The sequence below is a fragment of the Halichoerus grypus genome, chromosome 7, assembly GCF_964656455.1.
Source record: "Halichoerus grypus chromosome 7, mHalGry1.hap1.1, whole genome shotgun sequence".
In the NCBI taxonomy this organism is placed as follows: domain Eukaryota; kingdom Metazoa; phylum Chordata; class Mammalia; order Carnivora; family Phocidae; genus Halichoerus; species Halichoerus grypus.
Genome location: NC_135718.1, coordinates 147,655,640 through 147,678,244, shown reverse-complemented (window position 1 = coordinate 147,678,244; position 22,605 = coordinate 147,655,640). Strand labels below are relative to the sequence as shown.

Genomic DNA, 22,605 nt, shown 5'->3' with positions numbered 1-22,605 from the left:
AGGAGGACCCACTAGGAGGCATTACCACTGTCAGCTTCGGAGACTGCTCTCCTAGAGTCTTTGGCCTCTTCTGGAGGCCAAAGAGAGATTCAGTAGAGTGGGTTGGAGAGTAGGATTTTGCACAATTTATTTAATGACCAATCTAAAGTGGAACAATTATGTTTGTTTATTAAGAATAGCCCGGAGGTGAATCTTTTAAATGACCCATAAATGTTTTTGTTGATAAAGCAATTAAAACTTGCTAAATGAAATTCAGTAGAGAAACCCCCGTAAGACCCCACACACAAATGCTGTCACCTGTAGAGGTGAGGAATTCTGGGCTCCACCGCCAGGTGCTCAGGTGGTCCCATTCTTTTCTGCACTTTTAGGGGCTGGAAAGGTCTCTAATTCAGGAAATGGGTAGAGCATTGAATTATTTTCTTAAGGAAATCTCTGTGAGTGGCGATAGGTTCTTCAGAGGACTTTGGAGGTTTGGGTAAATGAATTCAAGGCACAGAATAACAGGACTGAATGTTATTCAAAGGCCAGTCCAAGGGGCAATGTCCCAATTCGTCTCCTGGAACTACAAAAGAAGGATTTCACTGGAAAGACGCCCACAACACAAACCTCCACAAGGCCGTCACTGATACGGTGATTTTATTTTAGTGCAGCAAAATATTCCAGACTCAGGTGTGAGAGGAGAGGAGCCTGAGTCCAGAGGTGTTCAGTGTTTGTGTACAGGGGCGGGCTTCCTTCTTTCCTCCCCAGCGAGCCACCCTCCCCGAATCTGCCCTACCCTTCTCTATCCTCACTTCACTGCTTTTCTCCCCGGTGCCTTTAAACCTCTGCTCCTTGCTGCCACTCCTGAGCCACGTGGCTCAGCGGGCCATTTGACTGTCTCCTGTTTCATGAAAGCCATACTGCAGGGTCCCATGCAGCACAGGACTTGGGATTTCCTTCTGAACACCGCTTGAGGTTGGTTCTTGTCGTGCCTGACAGAAGCCAGGAGCATGTGGTTATGCTGGTATTATACGTGATGGGATGCCCCGAACATCTCTGCGTCCCTCGTATCGAGCTCATAGCCACCTTCCCGGTTCCCCCCCCACCCCCCGCCCACCCCGGGGCTGTCCTGCTAGGGCTCAGGAGACAGCTAGAACAGGCACCACCTCCCGGGGCTCCCCAGATGCACCCCACCTGGAAACAGCTCTTGATTCTCTGATTGTTCCAGCACTCATGTATGCATCAGGCCACAAAGTGCCTGTCATGGCCCCATCCCCATCCATGGCTCCTTTTCCTCTGCCTGGAATCACTTCCCTCCTTTCCTACCTTACCCCCAAATTTTTTTCACTTTTTTTTTTTTAATTGAAAATTCTTCTCATGTTCCCTCTCAACAAAGGCTTGACTGCTGACAGCTAAACTGGGTTTAGATGAGTGATTTATTTTATGGCAGGTTGTAAGATGGTAGTAAAAGGAGACTGCCTAGCTCTTCTGCTGATTTTACTAAAACACTTGATCTCTTTCAGTCCCAACCCCCTCCCCCCACCCAAATGGCCATGGTGTTTTAATAAAAAGCAGCCCTTTCATTGATCTGAGCCTCCTCCATCCTACCTGGTTTCTCTGAATGCCTGAAACAGCTTGTCCAATGGGCCTCCCCCTGGTTTCCAACAGGACAGTCATCACCTGGAATGAAGAGATCTCAGTGTCCAGAGAGAAACATACCTACTTGATGGCCAGTCTGTCTTCCTGCTGTTTTATTTTCTTATTTTATTTTATTTTTTCTTGAAGAATAATTGACATATAATATATCTTCTTGCTGTTTTAAACTTCTGTACTCTCCCTGCTGGTCTTGGGGAAAGGTCTCAAGATTCCAGTCCAAAACGACTGGATTTATGTGGCTTAGTTTATTTTGGAATTGAAAATTTAGGCCGATCAAATAGTATAAAGTCAATGAGTGTAAAACCACAAATTCACAAAATCTAAAATTAGAAACGAAGAAGGAAATGTCTTGCCTTGAATTAAAAATTTGGCAGTTTGGGGATGAACGTGAAAATTGTCTTCCGCTATAATTAATTTTTTGTACTTCTGAAATTTCTTGCGGTAACATCTACATGACACGAGTTATCATTTTACCCGTTTTTCAGTGCCCAGGATACAGTTCAGCGACGTTAAATGCACTCACCATCCCTCTTGCCTTTGGGAAACTCTGTCCCCATGAAACACTGACTCCCAGCCCCCGCCCCGCTCCCCTCTACTTTCTACCTCCATGAATTGGACCGTTCTGGGTAGCTCTCATAAGTGGAGCATCATTCTGGAACAAAGCAAGCCTCTCCTTGCGTTCTCTCCCCCTCCTGGTCCCCCTGGCCTGGTCCTTCGCCCCTTCTGCACCTGCCACGTTGCAAGCACCTTGGTGATTCGCTGTACCAGCAGTACGACATTGCTTTTCGGTTTTCTTCACTTGCTTGCGTGGGGTGCCATTAACCCTCCCCTCTACTGTGTCCCCCTGCAGTCTTGAGTATCCGGGGAGCCCAGGAGGAGGAGCCGACAGACCCCCAGCTGATGCGACTGGACAACATGCTGCTGGCCGAGGGGGTGGCGGGCCCCGAGAAGGGTGGTGGCTCGGCGGCGGCGGCAGCAGCGGCGGCGGCTTCGGGGGGCGCGGGCTCCGACAACTCAGTGGAGCACTCCGACTACAGAGCCAAGCTGTCCCAGATCAGACAGATCTACCACACGGAGCTGGAGAAGTACGAGCAGGTAACCGCGGCCATGGGGACGTCGGGCACCCCAGCCCTTTAGGAGGGAGGGTGAAGAGCCACGGGCCTCGGGGGGCTTGCAGAGCCCCAAGGGCCAGCCTCTGCATTTCTGCACCGAGCCCCTGGCCGGACTGGAGGCCGCCGAGTCCTCAGTGTCCCCTATTAAAAACCCAGGCAGACTGGCTGTAAAGGCATTTTAAAAACTTAAATTGTAAGTGATGATCTCAGGAAACATTAATAGTCAATATAAGAAATGTTCAAGTGGGGGCTCTGGAATATTTGCCCATGGCCTGTAGCCCGGGTCTCATGGGGTAAAAGAGGTCATTAGCAGTCACCACCTGACCTGCAGGGAGGTCGGTTGACTCGTACGGCCTTCTTTTGTTCCTTATTTGTGGAAGATTCCTCATCTTCCCGGTACTCATGGAACCCGGTGGGAAAAGATACTAAAACTTGGCCTTAAAGTCACTTGCTGTACCCAGATTCAGCTCAAGTGAGAATCAAACATGTTCATTTGATATATGATACGGAATGCGATGCTCACCTCCCTCCATAAGAAGAGTAGAGAAGGGCTCAGGGAACCCCTGTCGTCAACAAAGTTGGATTCCAATCCTGACACTCTACCGATGGTCTGCGGGGCACAGTGGTCCACATAGTCTTACCCAAAAGCTAGTGATGTATGGCAAAGAGCTGTAGATTTGGAGTCAAGGATATCACAGGACCATAAAAACCATATGAAGAAGAGCATAAGGAAGGCTTTAAATTACAAAGCAGTATATAAATGTGATGTACTCTAATTATAACAGAGCTGCTCTCTCCAAGAGGCCCTCCCCCTCCACACACATACACACATGCACACAGGACTTTACATATCAGTTCTACTTCCTCAGGTCTGTATGAGCAATACTCCTTTAATAGGAGTCCCTTATATCAGCCTTTCTTCCATCAATAGGTGACAGATATGTTTGTTACCACCTTGTTGGATGCAACATTATCCTGAAGTTCTACAGTTAACTTACTTTCCTTGAATTCTTAGCTTTCTGGTTTCCTATTCTTTTTTAAGAGTCACAAAAGAAGAGGGAGAAAAAGCAAAGGCAGAAGACCCTCTCTAGTCCACTTACGACTGTCTAGATAGAAGGCAAATGCAAACCTAATAGAAAATTTAAATTTTAAAATAGAAATGGGTATTTTAAAATTTAAAGTGAAGAGAGTTTCATTATTGCACTCCTATCTACCTTCGAAATGGATTTCTACCAAGTCCCTTCTTTTATGGGGGGGGGGGGATTGCTGTGAAGCTTGCAGCCAAGCATGGTGCAACTCAGCCATCAGATAGGCGTAGGGAGGGTTTGAGGGGAGGAGAATAGCAGTGATCTTATAGTAGAACCTGTGAGTCACTGCCTTTCGCCCTCTCAGGAAAGAGCAAACGTTCTTACCACAGTGTTGGCTCATGTAGACACTTCCCGAGGTCTCAGGGGATGCTGAGCCCAGAGAGCTGGCTGATCCCTGAAGTTTTCCTAACCTGATCCATCACGTTAGAGTTCAGTCAGCCCTAACCTATGGGATAGCTTGGGAAGACAGAGGGGAACATTTCCTATAAAGGTTCCTAGCTGGCCTCTTGAGTTCTGCCTACTCAGTGCTGTTCCTACCTTACCTTCAAGACTAAGCCTAGACTTGCCATCCAGGTTAACTCTCACCACACTCCAGGGGTACAAGAAGAGCCCAGAGTGTGGCCTTCCCCTCCCCCCCATTAAACCCTTAACTGGGATGGATGTTAGCCTGGTAGCTGCTGAAAACTGGCTCTGTTCTTAGCTCAGGTTGTCAGCAACATAGAAGAACTGACTGCTAACTTCTGCCAATTGCACTTGTTGCTCAAGGTCATTTTGTGGTTGGGTACCCAGGACAGGCATGGTCAGCCTCTCCATTTTGACACAGGTGAGGAGATGGAGATCAGAGGGCTTACGTTGTGTATGTGGGTCACACGTCCAGTGAGGGACAGGGGTGGCCCTGGAATCCAGTTTCTGACACTTAGTCCAAGGGCTCTTATTGGAACACCACCTGACTAGTTGAACTCCATACAGAGAGAGTGTGGACTTGTGTAGGCAGTTAAGGAGTCAGCTTGTCTTCTGTTACTTCTGTGGACGAGAGAGGCTAGGGGTAATAATATTCTCCTTCAGAAACTTCTCATGGCTATCTACCTGCTTTAAATAATAAAGAAGTTGGAAACCAGAAACAAGGAAAAACTCCCATAAGTACAGAACAAATTACATTAAGTGGGGGGAGGGGAGGTAGTCGTCTGTATCTCTTATTCTTAAAAATACAAAAAAAATCATTTCCTTAGTTATATGGACATTTTCTGGGTAAGAAGTGAATCCTATTTAATACACTTTGGGTACTTCATAATTTATTAGTGTTATATTGTTAATTATAGTAAATAGTGGATTGTAGGGAAATTAGGCCATTAAGATCCTAGCTAGTACGTCTGGGAGATAGATCTTCTTCATTTTTCTCTGACTGTTCCCTGTGGGAGCTTTTTTATTTTTTATTTTTTATTTTTTATTTTTTATTTATTTATTTATTTATTTTTATTTTTTTTAAAGATTTTATTTATTTATTTGAGAGAGACTGAGAGAGAGAGCACATGAGAGGGGGGAGGGTCCGGAGGGTCAGAGGGAGAAGCAGACTCCCTGCCGAGCAGGGAGCCCGATGCGGGACTCGATCCAGGGACTCCAGGATCATGACCTGAGCCGAAGGCAGTCGCTTAACCAACTGAGCCACCCAGGCGCCCCCCTGTGAGAGCTTTTTTAAAATCAGAAAACCTCAGGGGCACCTGGGTAGCTCAGTCGGCTAAGCATCCGACTCTTGAATTCGGCTCAGGTCATGAGATCAAGCCCTGCACCAGGTTTCATGCTAGTGGAGAGTCTGCTTGAGATTCTCTCCCCCTGCCCCTCCCCCCCCCAAGCTGTCTCTTTCTCTCTCTAAAATAAATAAATCTTTAAAAAATAAAAATAAAAAAATAAAATCAGGATACCTCAGTAAAGTAAAAACGTTGCTCTCTACTTTAGTAGTTGGATGAATGAAGTTGCCAAATTGGCTATTAATCGTTGACTCTGTTATTTTTCTTCATTTTAAAACATTTTTAGTATGGTGGTGATAGGTAACTAGACCATCAATTAGCTTTCTGCTAATTAGGTATCATGGCCCTCCTCAACCCCATCCCTTAAAAAAAAAAAAAAAAAAGAACCACCTATCTGAATCAGCCATTGTTTCACCCTGAGGTTATTAAATAAAGAAAGCTTCTAGAGATTTTCATTAGAAAGAAAGGAAGGAAATTATTTTACTACAGTAAAGGGTGTTGGTAAAGCGCTTTTCCAGCAGATCATGGAGGTAGTAAGGTATTTAAGAGCTGGTATCTTCTAATAGATAAAACCGTGATGTCAGAAGGCTCAATTTTGTTCCAAGTGTCATTTAAAAAACGGATGCTCTTGTGGCTTTGCAGGGTTCTCCAGCTTTGATAAGTAATGCTGCTGGGGCCTGGGTGAAGCTAAATCTGTAGGGCTGAACCGGGCTGGGTTAGTCGGTGCATGGCTAGGGGAATCCTAAATCCCAGTTGCGTTCTTTGCTGAGATTGGCACCAAATCCAGTTTGAAGGAGGAAGGGAAGAAGACGGGCTAACCAGAGAAAATGACTGCCTTTACGACTGTCCACAGCAGAGGCTCCCCGCCCCCCGCCCTCCTCTCCCGTCTCAGAAATTCCAGCCTGTGAGGGTTCTCTTTAATTAGCAGTTGTCACCCCAACTCCCCCCATCACTGTCGTATTGGGAACGCCTGACCTAACAGAGGCAGCCTGGCTTCCACAGCCGCAAGCTTGCGGGACCTGAGGAGGACGTGGTGTGGGTCGTTCCTGGAAAAACCTGGATCGTTATGTCCTGTCTGAAATGGACTTGGAACTGGTCTCCGCTCTCTGTTGCGTGTTCCTGAGCAGCTGTCCAGCAGCTGCCTGTTCCCACCTCAGCAGTGGGAGAAAAGACCCTACTGTCTGTTTATGGCAGAGCAGAAAGGGCTCCAGGATAAAATGTCTTGAATAAACATCAGATATTGTGAGTATTTTTATTCCCTGTGATGACGCACGTTATTATTAGCCCAGCAGTGGGGCTTCCCAGTGGAGAGGAGTGCACTTGACAGTGCCCCTCACATCCAGCCCCTCCCCTGCTGGAGCCCCCACCAGGTGAGGAGGCGCAGGCCAGCGAGGGGCCGCATTTGCCCACGGAGCTGGTCGGGATGCTCGCTCTGTGCCTAGCCCTGCGCTCCCCACCCCGTGGCCTCTTAGAATCGACTCGATGCCACGTCTTATGTCCTTCCCTTTGTTTACAAGTGGGGGGGGTGGGTCGGCAGGGAAGAAGCTTATCATACAGATCTGGTGTTTATATAGAAATTTTCTTGGTGGAGAGCAGAATGCTAGATGGACCTGATCTCTGGGTTTATCTTCAGCATGGGCCTGCGGAGGAGAAAGAAGGTAATCATGACCCTGTTTCTTTTTACCAAGAGGGAAGCTGGCGCTGGATGTACCCTCACACAGCCAGACATACACCTAGTAACTCCTCTGACCCTTACCATACCCTCTGAGGTGGGTGCTGCCACCCCCGTTTCACAAATAAGGAAGACAAGTCCCAGAGAGGTTAGGTAACTGTCCAAGGTCCCACAGCAGAGTGAGTCCCAGAGAGAGCATCTGCATGCAGGCCGTCCAGGCCCCTCTTGCCCACTCTGTCTGTATGCAGGCCGTCCAGGCCCCTCTTGCCCACTCTGTCTGTATGCAGGCCGTCCAGGCCCCTCTTGCCCACTCTGTCTGTATGCAGGCCGTCCAGGCCCCTCTTGCCCACTCTGTCTGTATGCAGGCCGTCCAGGCCCCTCTTGCCCACTCTGTCTGTATGCAGGCCGTCCAGGCCCCTCTTGCCCACTCTGTCTGTATGCAGGCCGTCCAGGCCCCTCTTGCCCACTCTGTCTGTATGCAGGCCGTCCAGGCCCCTCTTGCCCACTCTGTCTGTATGCAGGCCGTCCAGGCCCCTCTTGCCCACTCTGTCTGTATGCAGGCCGTCCAGGCCCCTCTTGCCCACTCTGTCTGTATGCAGGCCGTCCAGGCCCCTCTTGCCCACTCTGTCTGTATGCAGGCCGTCCAGGCCCCTCTTGCCCACTCTGTCTGTATGCAGGCCGTCCAGGCCCCTCTTGCCCACTCTGTCTGTATGCAGGCCGTCCAGGCCCCTCTTGCCCACTCTGTCTGTATGCAGGCCGTCCAGGCCCCTCTTGCCCACTCTGTCTGTATGCAGGCCGTCCAGGCCCCTCTTGCCCACTCTGTCTGTATGCAGGCCGTCCAGGCCCCTCTTGCCCACTCTGTCTGTATGCAGGCCGTCCAGGCCCCTCTTGCCCACTCTGTCTGTATGCAGGCCGTCCAGGCCCCTCTTGCCCACTCTGTCTGTATGCAGGCCGTCCAGGCCCCTCTTGCCCACTCTGTCTGTATGCAGGCCGTCCAGGCCCCTCTTGCCCACTCTGTCTGTATGCAGGCCGTCCAGGCCCCTCTTGCCCACTCTGTCTGTATGCAGGCCGTCCAGGCCCCTCTTGCCCACTCTGTCTGTATGCAGGCCGTCCAGGCCCCTCTTGCCCACTCTGTCTGTATGCAGGCCGTCCAGGCCCCTCTTGCCCACTCTGTCTGTATGCAGGCCGTCCAGGCCCCTCTTGCCCACTCTGTCTGTATGCAGGCCGTCCAGGCCCCTCTTGCCCACTCTGTCTGTATGCAGGCCGTCCAGGCCCCTCTTGCCCACTCTGTCTGTATGCAGGCCGTCCAGGCCCCTCTTGCCCACTCTGTCTGTATGCAGGCCGTCCAGGCCCCTCTTGCCCACTCTGTCTGTATGCAGGCCGTCCAGGCCCCTCTTGCCCACTCTGTCTGTATGCAGGCCGTCCAGGCCCCTCTTGCCCACTCTACTGTGTCCGTGAGCACCATTCACGTCACCCGCAGGTCGCTGTACAAGACCATGGCGGCTGCTGGCCTTGCTCAAGGGTAGGAATGATCGAATCCAATCCCTCCAACGTATAAAATGAGGCACCGAGTGGTGAAAGGCTTTGCCCAGACACTCATGGAGGCGGGCTCGAAGACCAGGGCTCCCAGTCCCCAGTGTAGACGCAGCCCGGTGGATGCGTCTGCCGAGGTATCTTCGGGCGACCAACCTCGAAGGATTTCTTAGAGAAATGAGGAGTGAATGTGTCGTTGTTCCTGCATTCTTGACAGATAGGAGAGGCTTTGTGCTGTAAATGCAGTGTTATCGTTAATGAGTGTGTTTCTGGTGTTGCTATTAAGTTGGAGCCCTTTGAGTCCCTAGTTCTTTGACTGTCAAAGACCATCTTGCCTGTTCTGTTACAAATCTAATATAGTCTTATAACATTACTGTAGGTTAGCCCGTGAGTAGATATTTCCATTTGCAGGCTCCACTAAGGAAAGCAGACTTCAAATGTTAAGTAATAGTCACCACAAGGAAGGCCAGTGGTGTGCACAGGAGCAAGTTTGGGTTCTGGGAAAGGACAGAAGTCCCCAGCTTGCAATAAGAAGTGTTCAGGTCCTGGCTCGACTGCTCCCTTTTTGCTGTGGGCCTTAGGAAAAAGGCCCTCCTCCGCCTGGGCCACAGTTTACGCACCTGGAAAATAAGGAGGGGGGTAAAGCGATCTTTAACCTCACCTCCAGAGCTGATGGTATGTGGGTCTAACTGGAGAGGTTTCCTTTCTGCAGGGATGGCTCCTGAATTCTCTCCATCATGTGTTGATGCTATTTCTACAAGGCCTCTGAGGACAGATTCCAATTTGTGTTGTGGATATAGTGGGTCTTCAGGAGGCCAGCAGAGGAGGGAATTCTGGTAATAAAACTGAAAGGAGAAATAGGTGGATGAGAAATCTCCCAGAAGAATTAGCTTTTAATTTCATGATTCCGTCCTTTGGGCTGTTGACGCATCCCAAAACTGGACATGTGGAGGTTCTAATATATCAGAGATAATGAGCAAGGTAGAAGTTCGTGCCCTATCTGACCCCAAACTCTCTTCGGCTGTTAACATTGGGGTAAAGGGTCGTGGGGTGTATTTTATACTAGGATTCATGGTCCCAACCTTTCACTGTATTAAAATACATGAAAAAAAAAATGATTAAGATTTCTCTTTACCCTTTAGAAAAATCTCAATCGTGGCCAAAGTTAGAGTAAACAGGATGAAAGGTATCTCTAGGCCAGTCATTTATTTTATCCCTCTGATGTGACAAAACCCCCACAGACTAGCTGAGTTGTCTCCACGTGTACGAGTCTCTAGAAAAGTCCACGTGGCCCTCCGTCTAGGCCCGGACCCTCCACACGCGCCGGTGTTTACTGTCCTGCCGTTCCAGGCATGCAACGAGTTTACCACCCATGTGATGAACCTCCTGCGGGAGCAGAGCCGGACCAGGCCCATCTCCCCAAAGGAGATCGAGCGGATGGTCAGCATCATTCACCGCAAGTTCAGCTCCATCCAGATGCAGCTCAAGCAGAGCACATGCGAGGCCGTCATGATCCTGCGCTCCCGGTTTCTGGATGCGCGGTGAGTCACCGACAGGGCCACCTGTCCCCTGGGGGGATCCCGGATGCAGGGTTGGGACCCACACCTGGCCCTCTCTAAAAGCTGCATTTTCACCATGTCAAAGGCCCAGCGGAATGGCAGCCTGCAGAAGCTTCTGGGGTCTGGGGAGGGAGGCTGCCAAGACTCCGTAAGCCGGTGGTTTTGGACAGCTCCAAATAGGAAACCGTGTGATGAGAGAGGATGCTTTCTCTTACCCCTGCTGCTTAATCTGAGTGAGAAGCAGGGATGACTGAGGTGGGTGAGAGCAAGGACAGCATTTTCATCCCGCTCAGTACCCCTTTTACAGGTGTGTCTTGTAGCTCTGGGCTGGGGTGGGCTCACTGGATGCCACCGTGACCCCCTTTCTCCAGAAAGATGGTGCAGCTTGAGAGCTGTGAACTTTTCTGCATTACAGACAGGTAGAGAGTGCACTGAGTTCAGCTCAACAAATATTTGTAAGTAGATCACCATGTGGCATCCTCTGAGCTAAGTTTCCAGAGCACAAAGACAAATAGGACCTGGTCCCAGGGGTCCGGAGGAGCAGGGGCTGGTCTGCTATGTGCCCAATTTTCAATCAGGGTTTGATGTTTTCCATCTGGCATTGCTACTCGTGACCTCACTTGTGAGTTCACAGAATTCAGTCGAAGAAACCCTGGATAGAAAGGTCCTCGGGACACCTGAGTGGCTCAGTCAGTTGAGTGTCTGTCTTCTGCTCAGGTCATGATCCCAGGGTCCTGGGATCGAGTCCTGCATCGGGCTCCTTGCTCAGTGGGGAGCCTGCTTCTCTCTCTCCTTCTGCCCCTCCCCCCAATCATGCCTTTTCTCTCTCTCTCTCTGACAAATAAATAAAATTAAAAAAAAAAAAGAGAGGTCCTCTTAAAAAAAAGATAAAAACGAGAACAGAGAACCAGTAATCAGTTCTTGGCCCATACTCTCTAGACCAGTGGATTTATCCAGATCCTTCTGGTTTCTTTAATTTTTGATACGCAGCCTGCAAGATGGTGGTAATCCTATCTTTCATATACTCGAGAGGAAGGTTTTGATCATTGATCTAGCAGACATGTTTTCAGGGTGTGGGCATCCTTCGCGATCGACAGCCCTCAGATTAGCCAGCTTCTATAAATGCAGGTTTCACCATTCATTACTTCAATTCCTAAAAATCATCCCAGGCTATGATTTCAGTTAGTAGAACTTCACGTGTGTCAGAGTCCTGTGCCATTTCATGATCTACAGTTTTGTCCCTTTTCAATGAGACGGAAAGATTCACTGCTCCTTGTTGAAGTTGTTCACCCCCGAACTCATGCATTATTCAGCTCGCTTAACCTGTATTTCTTTCTGTTCACAACTGTGGTTATTGCAGTCCACAGACCTCTTTAAAACTCTCTAGCATCTCCTAAACTCCCTTCTATTCATTGTGTTTTGGGTCACATGGAATATGAGTTGAGAGTACCAGCTAGCGAGATGCATCTCTGGGCCACCAGAATTCTATAGGGTAAGTCAAGAGAAAGTTCACACAAAGAGTTTTATCCAGCTGGGCATGGTGATGGGGGAGGTGGTAGGGAGGCAGAGTCTCCCTGAAGCAGGGCCCCCGTGCATCTCCCTCGCCTCGCGACCTGCTGCCAACCCGGCTTCCTGAAAGCAGTTGAGTGCAAGTGGCTGGTGGCCTCTGTCCAGGTCCTGTGACCGTTCGGCTGCCACCGCCCCTCTGCGTGTGTTGCTTCCATCCCCATGGAAACTCCCCTAGTTAAAATTCTGGAGTTGGTATTTGTGTGGGCAGATACTGAAAAAGAGAAAAGTCGGGCCCAGACTGGATTCTCGTCCAGAGAGAACCCGGGGAGAAGGGAGAGGCGGAAATCCTTGTCTTGTTGGATTTCTGCTCGAGGTAACTGTGCTGTGTGCAGTTGAAGGTCAGGCTCAAAACTGGGCGAGCTTTGTACACGGTTCCTGTCACTTCCACCAGCCTTCGCCTAGGTGGTTCCAGTTGGCATCAGAAGAACAATCACTTACGAGAGGGTCTCTTTCCTGCTTCGGTTGCAACCTTTGATTCAGCGCCTCTGAGCCAAGTCTCCGAACTAAAACAGCTCAGCTTCTGTCATTGTTACTAGCACTTATTTTGAGGGTATATTTGGTATTGGTGAAAGAGTATAACTCCAAATGCCAGCCGACGGCTGAGCAAATGGCTTTCCGGGCTCAAAAAAGAAATGTTTACCCAGACCTCGTGATTGGGGTAGTTTCTATCACTGCTTCCAGTGCTGTAGTTGGAGAGCTAGCTAAACAAACCTCAGTGAGAAAGAGAAACCGGTGCTGAAAGCCACGTGTATCTGATGGGCAGGGCTTCATCAGTGAAAGATTTGGTGGAAGACAAATGAAATACAAGGGGAGTTTGACTTAGTAACAGCATTAGTCATTGTAATGTCACAGGCATGTGGAGTCGAATGGTGCTACTTTGTTACAAAATACTCCTTGTCTCCGTTTTCTGTTGCCACCTAACAGATTATCGCAAATTTAGCAGCTTAAAACAACACAAAGATATTATTGAACAGTTTCTGTGGTTTAGGCATCTGGGCACAGTTGAACAGGATCCTCAGCCCTAGTCTCACAAAGCTGTCATCCGGGTGTCGGCAGAGGCCATGATCTCATCGGAGGCTCCAGGGTCCTCTTCCAAGCTCATTCCCGCTGTGGGCAGAATTCAGTTCCTTGTGGTTGTGGGACTGAGGTCCCCAGCTCCCAGAAGCCATTCTCTCCCCCTGGCCAGCTTGCGTCTTCACTGCTTGCTTTGTTCCTGGAAGCCAGCAAGAGAATCTCACCGTTTTAAGGCTTTAACCTAATCTCCCTAAACTAACAGGACGGATATCCTTTCTTTGTCACAACCCCACCCACACTCGGGGGAGGGCGGGGATGCCAGGCTGGAATCTGGTACCTTCTTAGGATTCTGCCTTCCATAGTCCTCAGCTAAGCGCTTGGTCCAGGTGTGTCCATTCAAGTCATATCCTTTTCTCTTCCTTACATTGACTTAATTGTGCCAGAAAAAATATCCATCCATCCACCCATTCATTCATTCATTCATTCATTCTACATTTATTATCTCATGCTATGGCCCAAACATTGTGCTATCAAACTTGGTAAAGTTATTGTCAGGACTCTCAACACAGTTTTCTCAGTTGAAAGAGGGAGAGAGAGAGAGAGAACTTACACACACTCTTAATGATTTTCAAGCAATAATTTTAAATTCTGTTCAGTAACATTTTGCTGGAGACAACAATAAGAGGATAAACAGCTGGAAGAACACCTCTGCATTTCCCCCCCGAGAGAGGGATTACATTAAATGAAGTAGTAAAGTGGAAGGCGGGCAACGAGAGGGAAGGACATGCAGGAAGGTCTGGGCCGACTGGCCTGTATTTAGACTGACTTATCTCGTTGAGTTTTATTCTCTGCCAGATGCTGTGCTAGCCACCAGAATAACTAAGAGGGAAAAAAACACATATAAATGTGGGTCTTACCTTCAAAGAGCTCATAATCGTGTGGGACAAACAGACACTCTGATGAGTGAACATAAAATGGCATGTTCCTCGTGAAGTACCTCTCCCAGTGCCGCCTGAGGGGGGGGCCGAATGCGGGAGAGGGCAGACAGTTTGGGATCCCAGAGCGAGCAGGGTGTTTGCCAAACAGAAAGACTACCATGGGCAAAGGGAAACAATGCAAGCCAACATCAACAAGCATTACTTCGCTGGAGTGCTTACTATGTGTGAGGCACTAGGGTTTCAAAGATGAGGGACATGTGGCTCCTTCCTTTGAGGAACTTGTTTAGCTGGGGAGACCTAGGTGAACCTGTGGCGAATGCTGTGGGAGAGAAATACACGGGTTGGTGTGAAGAGGCACGGGAGTGTAAAAGTCACGAGTGTCTTTGGGGGCATGGAGAAGCAAGCATATGATGTGGCTAGACAAAATCGTGCAGAGCGCGTTTAGGACTGGGGGAGATGCGGCACTAGGGATAGGACAGGTCCACTGAAGACCCTTAACTGTACCCGTGAAGACTTCAAATTTGTCCTGAGAAACAGAAACCGTGAGAGCTGTTTAAGGAGGGAACGCCGTCATTTAGAGCTTAAGTTCTCAAACTGCACTGCTCAGGTTCAACTTCTGGCAACCTTTGTAAGGCGGGCTAAGTGGCCTATCCTCCCTAGGACTCTGGTCTGTAAAATGGGGCTAATCCTATGCACAGGAATAAATAAGATAATATGAAGAAAAAAAAAAAACTTAGGATAGGGTTGGAATATGGTATTCACACCATAATTCACACAGTACTTCCTTAATATATTAAGGATCACCACATTATATATTATTTATTATTTTATTTATTGTATTTATATTTTATTATTATTATCATTACTATTACTATTATTGTGACATGATCAGATCCATGGTCTGGGAGAATTATTCTAGTGCTTCTCTTGAGGACGAGCTGAATGGGACAGGGGACACAGTAGGACCCCACTGTTAAAGCCCGTGCTCCTCAAACTGGGTGAACACAGAATAAGTATGAAGTGCCTTCCCCATTTTACTTAAATATGCAGGGGAAGATCATTTTCCTTTTAAGATAAACATTGTGTGCATTACAGAATAGACTAAAGCAAGAGGTTTGAGAGACATTTCATGCTTTTGATCGTGTGTGGCAGGGTTGTGAGTTCACGCCTTCCAGAAAGTATTTCTGGAATGCATCGGTCTAGAGTTGCCCTGTCTGGTAAGTGGCTATTTGATTTTTAAATTTAAATTAATGCAAACTGAATTACATTGAAATCAATAAAATTTCAGAATGTACCGCTCCAGTTACACCAGCCACATTCGAGCTGCTCCGTGGCCACAAGCGGGCTCGTGGCTGCTAGACTGGGCAGCAGAGATCTAGAACATTCCCATTATTGCTGAAAGCACCACTGTGCAGCACTAGCCAGACCATTACATGATAGAGAGTGGCTTCTCTGAACCCATTTCAAAAATAGAGCGACAATAGGCTGGAATAAAAGGGTCGGATTTGAAAGAATAGAACTGACAGGATTTGCTTTGGGGCCCCTCATCTGATGAAGGTAAGACAGCAGGACGGGTTAAGAACCACCCCTAGGTTCCGGCACCTGCTAGGTACTCAAATATTTGAATGAATGGATGGATGAACAAATTAGACACGGTGTACCACATCCATAGTGATGTGGGGAAGGAAGACAATGGAGCTGGTTTGGGTGAAATGTGATGCGAGTTTTGGAGATAGAGTGTGTTGGAAGTGCCTGGGGATTGTGGTGGTAGACGGGCAGTGACCCTTAGGAGAGTCGACGGGGCAGGAGGGAACGCATTTGGTATTTAGCAACGGTGTCTGGAGTGCCTACACCTCCCACTCTTGACTCACTCTGATTCAAAAGGTTTCATTCCTAAAATGCCGCATTTATCCAGTACTATTCGATCAACCTCCACATTCCTTAACATTAAACACCCAGATACCTAACTCCCAAGGGTTTTGATTGGCTCGAAGTCACAAATGTTAACTCACTAAGCTGATACCACTTCAAGCCAAAGCCAGGTGTCTAGCTCAAAGAACCTTATGGTCAGAAGTGTCTCATTTTCACTAGGTGTCCTGAAGTCCTGAAAAGTCCTGATCTTGGGATTTCCAAGGCCCTCTCTGGAGACAGCCACTGAGAGCAGTGGGATAAGGGAGCCCATCAGAGTCGATGAGACCACCCAGGGAATGTTGCACAGCAGTGTGAGAAGAGAGTCAGGAACAGCTTGTCGGCACCGGCCCCGTACCATCAGCTCATTCCAGGGAGGCCTCCTTTGAGCTCAGTTGGAAGACTCCCAAAAAATACAGTGTGATGCTAATGCAGACAGCTGAATGAATGAACCGAGGTTCTACCAATTAGGGGAGCCTTCAGGGTCCAGTTCCCCAGGCCTAAGACAACTGTTTTCTTTAGGTAGAGAAGAAGCCAAAGGTTATCTAATAAAGCCTGGCCTGGAGCCCACGTTGGCCGCTTGGCTATCTTCCCCCAAATTCCCAGCAGACAAGGACTTTTAACAAATACCTATTTTTTGAGTTGGGCTTTTTTTTTTTAATCCATTCTGCCCAATTTCTGATGCTGGGTGACCCAGAAACTCAGCATGATTTGGGAAAGTGACTTGGGCTTGGCATAGTCTGGACAGATGTGGTTAATACCTATGGACAGATGGTGTTCATCCGGTAAAATCAGGTACTTTATTGTGTTAATTAATCCAAGTGGGACCCTGAAAATACAATATTAGCTGAATTTTCTTGTCTAGCGAGGCTGTTCCGTGCTTTCTGTTGGGCTAAATCGGGAAATCCTGTATCCTGGCATAACCAAGGATGTTCTGGAAATCTCTTCCATAAGGAAAAAGCTTTTGATAAAAGCAAGAAAGGCAAAGTGCTAATGGAGCTAATTTAAAGATGGAGTCCCCACCGCCTTGAGGAGGGCCAACCAGCTTCTACTGTGAGCCTGGCGTCCCCAAACAGCTCCCCCGGCTGCCTACGGGCCTTAGCTGTGAGGAGGTAGTAAATGATTCTCACTTTAAATTAGTTCAATTAGCACTTTTTTTTTAAAGACAAAAATGCTTTTATTCAAAAAGTGGTTCTCTTCCTTTCAGCATCCTGTGTATTAAAGAGATTTCTGTGGGCTTTTGTTTTACCATTTAGCTGCTGTTCTTGCTTGAAAAGTACTGCTTGTCTCCTTCTGTGGGAGGTCACACAGTCCAGGGGGCTAATTTCAGTGCCTTCCACACCCTCTTCCCCAGATGCCTTTAAAAAAATGCTGTATGCATTTACCTGGGAATGGAATAAAGGGAAAATAATAACTTATTTTTAATGGAAGCCTCCAGAGTCTTCGTAATTGCCAGGAGGCAATTTGTACGTAAGAACGAGGTTGGGTTTTGTAGTTAAGCAGACCTGAATTCATACCTTGGTTCTATAGCATACAGATACTTTCAGTGACGGCTTTGGCAGCCAGCCCCTTGGTGCAAATTTCCTCTAATCCACTTTTTGCTCAAAAATTTGTCTTTTCACAGAAGTAGATCCCCGTCTCTCCCTCTTTATATGTATTTGGTGTGAACTTTTTTTTGTTTTTGTTGTTCTTTCTTTTCTCTTTATGAAGGCGGAAGAGACGGAACTTCAACAAGCAAGCGACGGAAATCCTGAATGAATATTTCTATTCCCATCTCAGCAACCCTTATCCCAGTGAGGAAGCCAAAGAGGAGCTAGCCAAGAAGTGTGGCATCACAGTGTCCCAGGTGAGGAGCCCTCCAAAGGCTCAGCCCGTAGCCTGGCTCTGGTCTCAGAGGTGTTGCTTTACTGAGCTTTCATGCCTTGCAGGTTCCATTTGCTAAAGCCCTCACGCGGCAAGGGAAGCACGTGAGGTGTTTAAGTAGGAGAGTTTCCAGGTAAGTACCTGGACAAACTTGAGAGGGACCAGCAGAAGTGGCAGAAGTAGAGTACAGTAGACAAACAGGGGTAGGGTTCTTCCCATTGAATGCTCCGTTGCTTCAGAAATGGGTCAAGGTTCTTGCCTGTCCTTGGAAAGCTATCCGCATTTCTCATACTATTTTTCTCAAACACAGTCCATTCCTTAGCCCGTCTTGTGCCCAACCCAGGAAAGAGTCAGTGAATGGAACTTTTCAGGGAAAGGGACTCAAATGTCTTCTCTTGATGTGCTCGCTCTGTAACTGATGGAGTGTGGGAATTTTAACATGTCACTATGATTGCATTGGAATGGTTGCACAAAATGTCACTGGGTGCCCCTTTTGCACAAAGAGCGATAACCATAACAGGTGCCTTTGACGTGGAAAGGTACATGATAAAACATTTTTATCGACCTGGAGTCTTCAACTTTAGTATGAAGTAGAAAAGTAGGCAATATTTATATGTATTTATATTTTGTCTATTCAAGGGATCTGTCCAAAACTTCTTATTTAATCTGAACCTCAAATACCACCCCTGGTCTCTAGCTGAGAACAGTAATGATGGTTCTGAAAGCTATCAGAGAAATTTCCTCTGAAATATGTCTCATGCAAGAGAACCATATGTACTGGCCTTTCCATAAAAGAGGTAGGGGAGTGGGGGAAAGAAGCCTACTGTGGCAAGAAACTTCACTTAGCATTTTCCAAGCAAAATAGATGCTGTTTTGTATACACTGAGCATTTGTACTTCCTTGAATTGAATCCTGGCTTCCGTTGCTCCCTGCAGAGTGCTGATCCCATCAACCTGTGCTTAGCTAAGCTCAGTTAGGTCCAGTCAGAATAGAGACCTCCACACAGAGTGTGTGCAATGAAGAGCTCACCAGGGCCTCCCCAACAGGCTGTGGGGGATTTTGCAGCAGCCTTGGAAACACCAACCCTTTCAACTCAGACCTTCCGCAGGTGCTTTGACCCAGGTGAAGGTTGTTCCAGTCTTAACCCTAGGAAGGCAGAACATGAGTGGTCAAACTCCGGTCACCTGGTTTTATCTAGGTCTCTAACCATTCTTGTCCAACTTTAGATCCCTTGTCCACAAGAAAAGACATTTGATGGTTTTTGATATTTGCTGCCTGTTTGAGGAACGGTTCCAGGCATGAACCGTATCACTAACTGACCATCAGTAAATCTGATACATGGAATCTTCTGCTTCTAAAGTAGAACTAAATCACTAGACTGTCTGAATTCTAATTCTGGGATTCAGAATTCTAAATCCCTATTGAAGGTAGAAGGAACTGTTCTGGAGTTAGTCTGTATTCTATCTAGATCAAAGATGGAATCCCGGCCTGTTCCAGCAACTTTCACTTCCTTTGTTATGGAAACTCAGGTGCACATAGTTTGTCCATTAAAATGAATATTTACGTACTGTATCACCTTTCGCTTTGCTTCACCCACGCTAAGGCCATGCCATTCTTCCTTCCCCATCACATGACTCCCTCCCAACTACAGCAGAGCTGTTCCACTGTTGCCAAACAAGTCCCATTGGGAGACAGTATGATATGATACAATAAGAGCATGTGTCTAGGAACATGTTTTTGTCAGGAGTCAACTGTGAGATTTTAGGGAACTCCCTCTTTTTGGGTCCTAGTTGTCCCATCTGCCAATCATGGTTTGTTGGACCACATGATTTATTAAATCTCCCTTAAGTTCCCAAATCTAGGGGATCCTGATTTTGGACTTTTTTTATTGTAGCCATTTTGGGGCTATCTCTTTCTTTTTTGTTTTTTGGGTTTTTTGTTGTTTTTGTCAGCTTTTTTGGTTAATAATTACCCCCCCATCTTGGGGTCCCTGGGTGGCTCAGTCAGTTAAGACTAACTCATGTGTCTTCCTTCCCACTGGACTTTGCCATGGCTCTGCCCGGGCTCCTCAAACTTAACATGTTTGAAATGTGATCAAACTCTCCCCAGAGAACTGATTATTTTTTCCGTATTACCTGTCTTAGACTGTGTCTGTCCTCTATGTGTCCCTAGTGCCTAGCACATGGTAGACCCTCCGTGACTATGAACAGCAAGTTAATTAATGAAAGCACTGATTATGTACATGGCTCAGGACATCCAGTATCACCTCGTGGGCCATGTAGGGAATGCCTGAACTGACCAAGCATCTTGCCCACCCGTCTGTTCTTCTCGTTGAGAAGAGACTCACTCCCACAATATGTTCCTTCTCGTCTTCTCAAGTAGCTTATTTAACTAGACCTCAGGCATTTCTTTCCTTCTCTAAAGTCCTCCCAAACTACCTTCATCTTTCCCCCTTTTTTCCAACACATCCAGTTACCTTAGAAAAATTTCCCTGCCTCTTTTCCTCTCCGTCATACGAATAGTGAAAGTTATAACAAGGAAAGCATGAGTTTGGGAATGGAATTAGATATGCAGTGGTCCTAAAATGGCCCTTGCTCTCCTGTAGGCACCAGCATTTACAATGACTCAAGCAATTTCTCATTGAATTTTTCTCCTCTCGTTTACTAATACTGCAATGGTATGGTTTGGTTTTGATAACAAAGGCTTGGCATTCCCTCCCGTAGCGTAAGCCACACAGGCAGAGGAGGGCTTACCTTATAAGATTTTTAACTTTTGCTAAGGCATTTAAAAGGTAACTGTGGTTTTACAAAAACGTCCTTTATCGGCCATTGTTCGGGTAAAGAGAAACTACGTGTCAGCTGTGGTTCGTGTTACCAACTTTCTCTTCCCTCACCAGCTTCATAGTTTGTTTTGTAATTTTATTAAAAAAACACAACATTTTATTTTGAAATCACATCTGGACTATGGGGTATAAAGCGTTCCTCGTAAGGCAGGAATGACGGGGGTAAAACTTGAACTTAACTGCGTCGCCCCTTGTGTCCGGCAGGGGTCTTGGTATAAAGGGAACGGGGATGCAGAATGAAGCCAGGACGGCTGCTGTGAGCCACATGAAGGAAATAAATTAACAAGTGAAAGTAAATTAGGTTTATTTTGTGTATTGGCTTTAACATTTAAAGCCTGGAATTCAAAGGACTAATCTCTGCTATGCTTCAGTTTTTCCTCCTGTAGATAACATCAAGCTTTGCTCAAAATACTTGGTGAAAACTATCCGATCGGATTATCTTGATCCTAAGGTCCACAGTACCTGCAGCTAAGAATCTAGTCCATATTAGCAATTATTCAACTTCTAAAAATTTGCAATTAATCCTTCAGTGAGAGCACCTGTATGTCGATACGGATTTGTATGGATGATTACAAGTCTGTGCCTCTTGATTGCTCAAAGTCAGTGTTAGCGTTGATAAGTAACATTTCTCCTGAAATGCTATGTTTATTTTGGTGTCGTGTTCTTAAGAGGTAAGCAATTTTAAAATGCTTGTCCTAAACTAAAATTGTCCAAATCCAAATCCAAATGAGCAGCTCCTCCGTAGGATGTTCTGCTGCATTGTTTTTGCTAAATGGTGTTGTATTAAGCAGGAGAACTGCGTTGTGTGCAGGGGCCCCTCTCGGTGCCCTTCCTTCAGATCTTCTCATTGATGTTTCGAAATCAGAATAGGATCAGCCCATGCAGCCTGCCTCCAGCCCTCCCAGTACCTTCCTTTTCCTCTGAGATGTTTGCGCAGGCCGGAATGTTAACTTTCTCCTCTTCTCTTTAACTGCTCCAGGTATCAAACTGGTTTGGAAATAAGCGAATCCGGTACAAGAAGAACATAGGTAAATTTCAAGAGGAAGCCAATATTTATGCTGCCAAAACGGCTGTCACTGCTACCAATGTGTCAGCCCATGGAAGCCAAGCTAACTCACCCTCGACTCCTAACTCAGCTGGTTAGTTTCTTCTTTGATTTGGGGGGATCGTGCTCCATTTTTGTACTTGCTTTTCCTACATTGGGGTTTTCTTTTCATTCTTTAGGTTTCCGATTGGTTGACTTATGCATTTGATTGTCCCTTTTTGTTGTCGATGCCGCTTGGGGCGTTTCCGCTCATTTCCAAAGAGCAGTGTGTTTTACTGTTTATAAGATGGGCTTGTCCGGAGGTTTGCGCTAACGTGTTTAAGTTGAACAGACCCAAATTGGCTGGTTTTGATGAAAAGACCTTCACATTCTCCTTTCCAAGATGACAGTGAGCTACATCTAATACTTGGACATAGTCCCTTGGGGGCTCTGGCATTTAGTCTGGTTCATATAAAGTTTTTATCCTTGTCTATTTTGCTGTTCCCATCACATACTGTTTGGGTGACCTGTTAGCATACATTCTCTGCAGGAATATTCCTCATTATAATGCTCTGGTCTGCAAAGCCAGACTGGGATGACTGCTATACATTGTTTAGAGTTGTTTTTCTTCACTGTTGCATTTTGTTGGTTTCTTTATGTAAACTACGAAGAACATTGCTGGTCATTAATTCACATTATTTAGATTCCACTCTTCCTATTATAGTATTAGTCATGTGTTCTGCCCCTGGTTTTATTTTAGTAAATGTGCATTATATCACTAACTTCAGAGCTTAGGCTAACACATAATATATTTTGGGGTTTGCCTAGTACCACCAGTTCTGAATTTCCACACACACACAAAAAAAAACATAGTCGATAATACATAAATGATAACCTTAGTGTTTGTATGCTATGGAAGGCGTGTTGGTACTTTTTTGGGGGTTTTTTTTTGGTAAGGGAAACCCAGAAATACTTCCTTAGTAAATAATTTTGGTCTCAGATTATTCATTATAATGAACCAGCTGCACTGATTTTGGGGGTGGGATGCACATCTAAGAAAACGGATGCCTCCAACTTGAAGGGTCGCAAATTTAAATGTGTTT

The 22,605-nt window shown here is 46.8% G+C and overlaps 1 protein-coding gene across 2 annotated transcripts in view; it reads left to right on the top strand.

Annotated features, from left to right (window-relative positions):
• Positions 1-22,605, top strand: part of PBX1 (PBX homeobox 1) — a 282,249-nt gene that overhangs the window by 221,961 nt on the left and 37,683 nt on the right. For both annotated transcript variants that reach the window (XM_036065661.2, XM_036065660.2), the window contains 4 exons: positions 2,486-2,730; positions 10,136-10,326; positions 17,484-17,619; positions 21,458-21,617. In XM_036065661.2, coding sequence (XP_035921554.1) covers positions 2,486-2,730; positions 10,136-10,326; positions 17,484-17,619; positions 21,458-21,617 — 732 coding nt within the window. The remainder of the gene's footprint in view (positions 1-2,485; positions 2,731-10,135; positions 10,327-17,483; positions 17,620-21,457; positions 21,618-22,605) is intronic.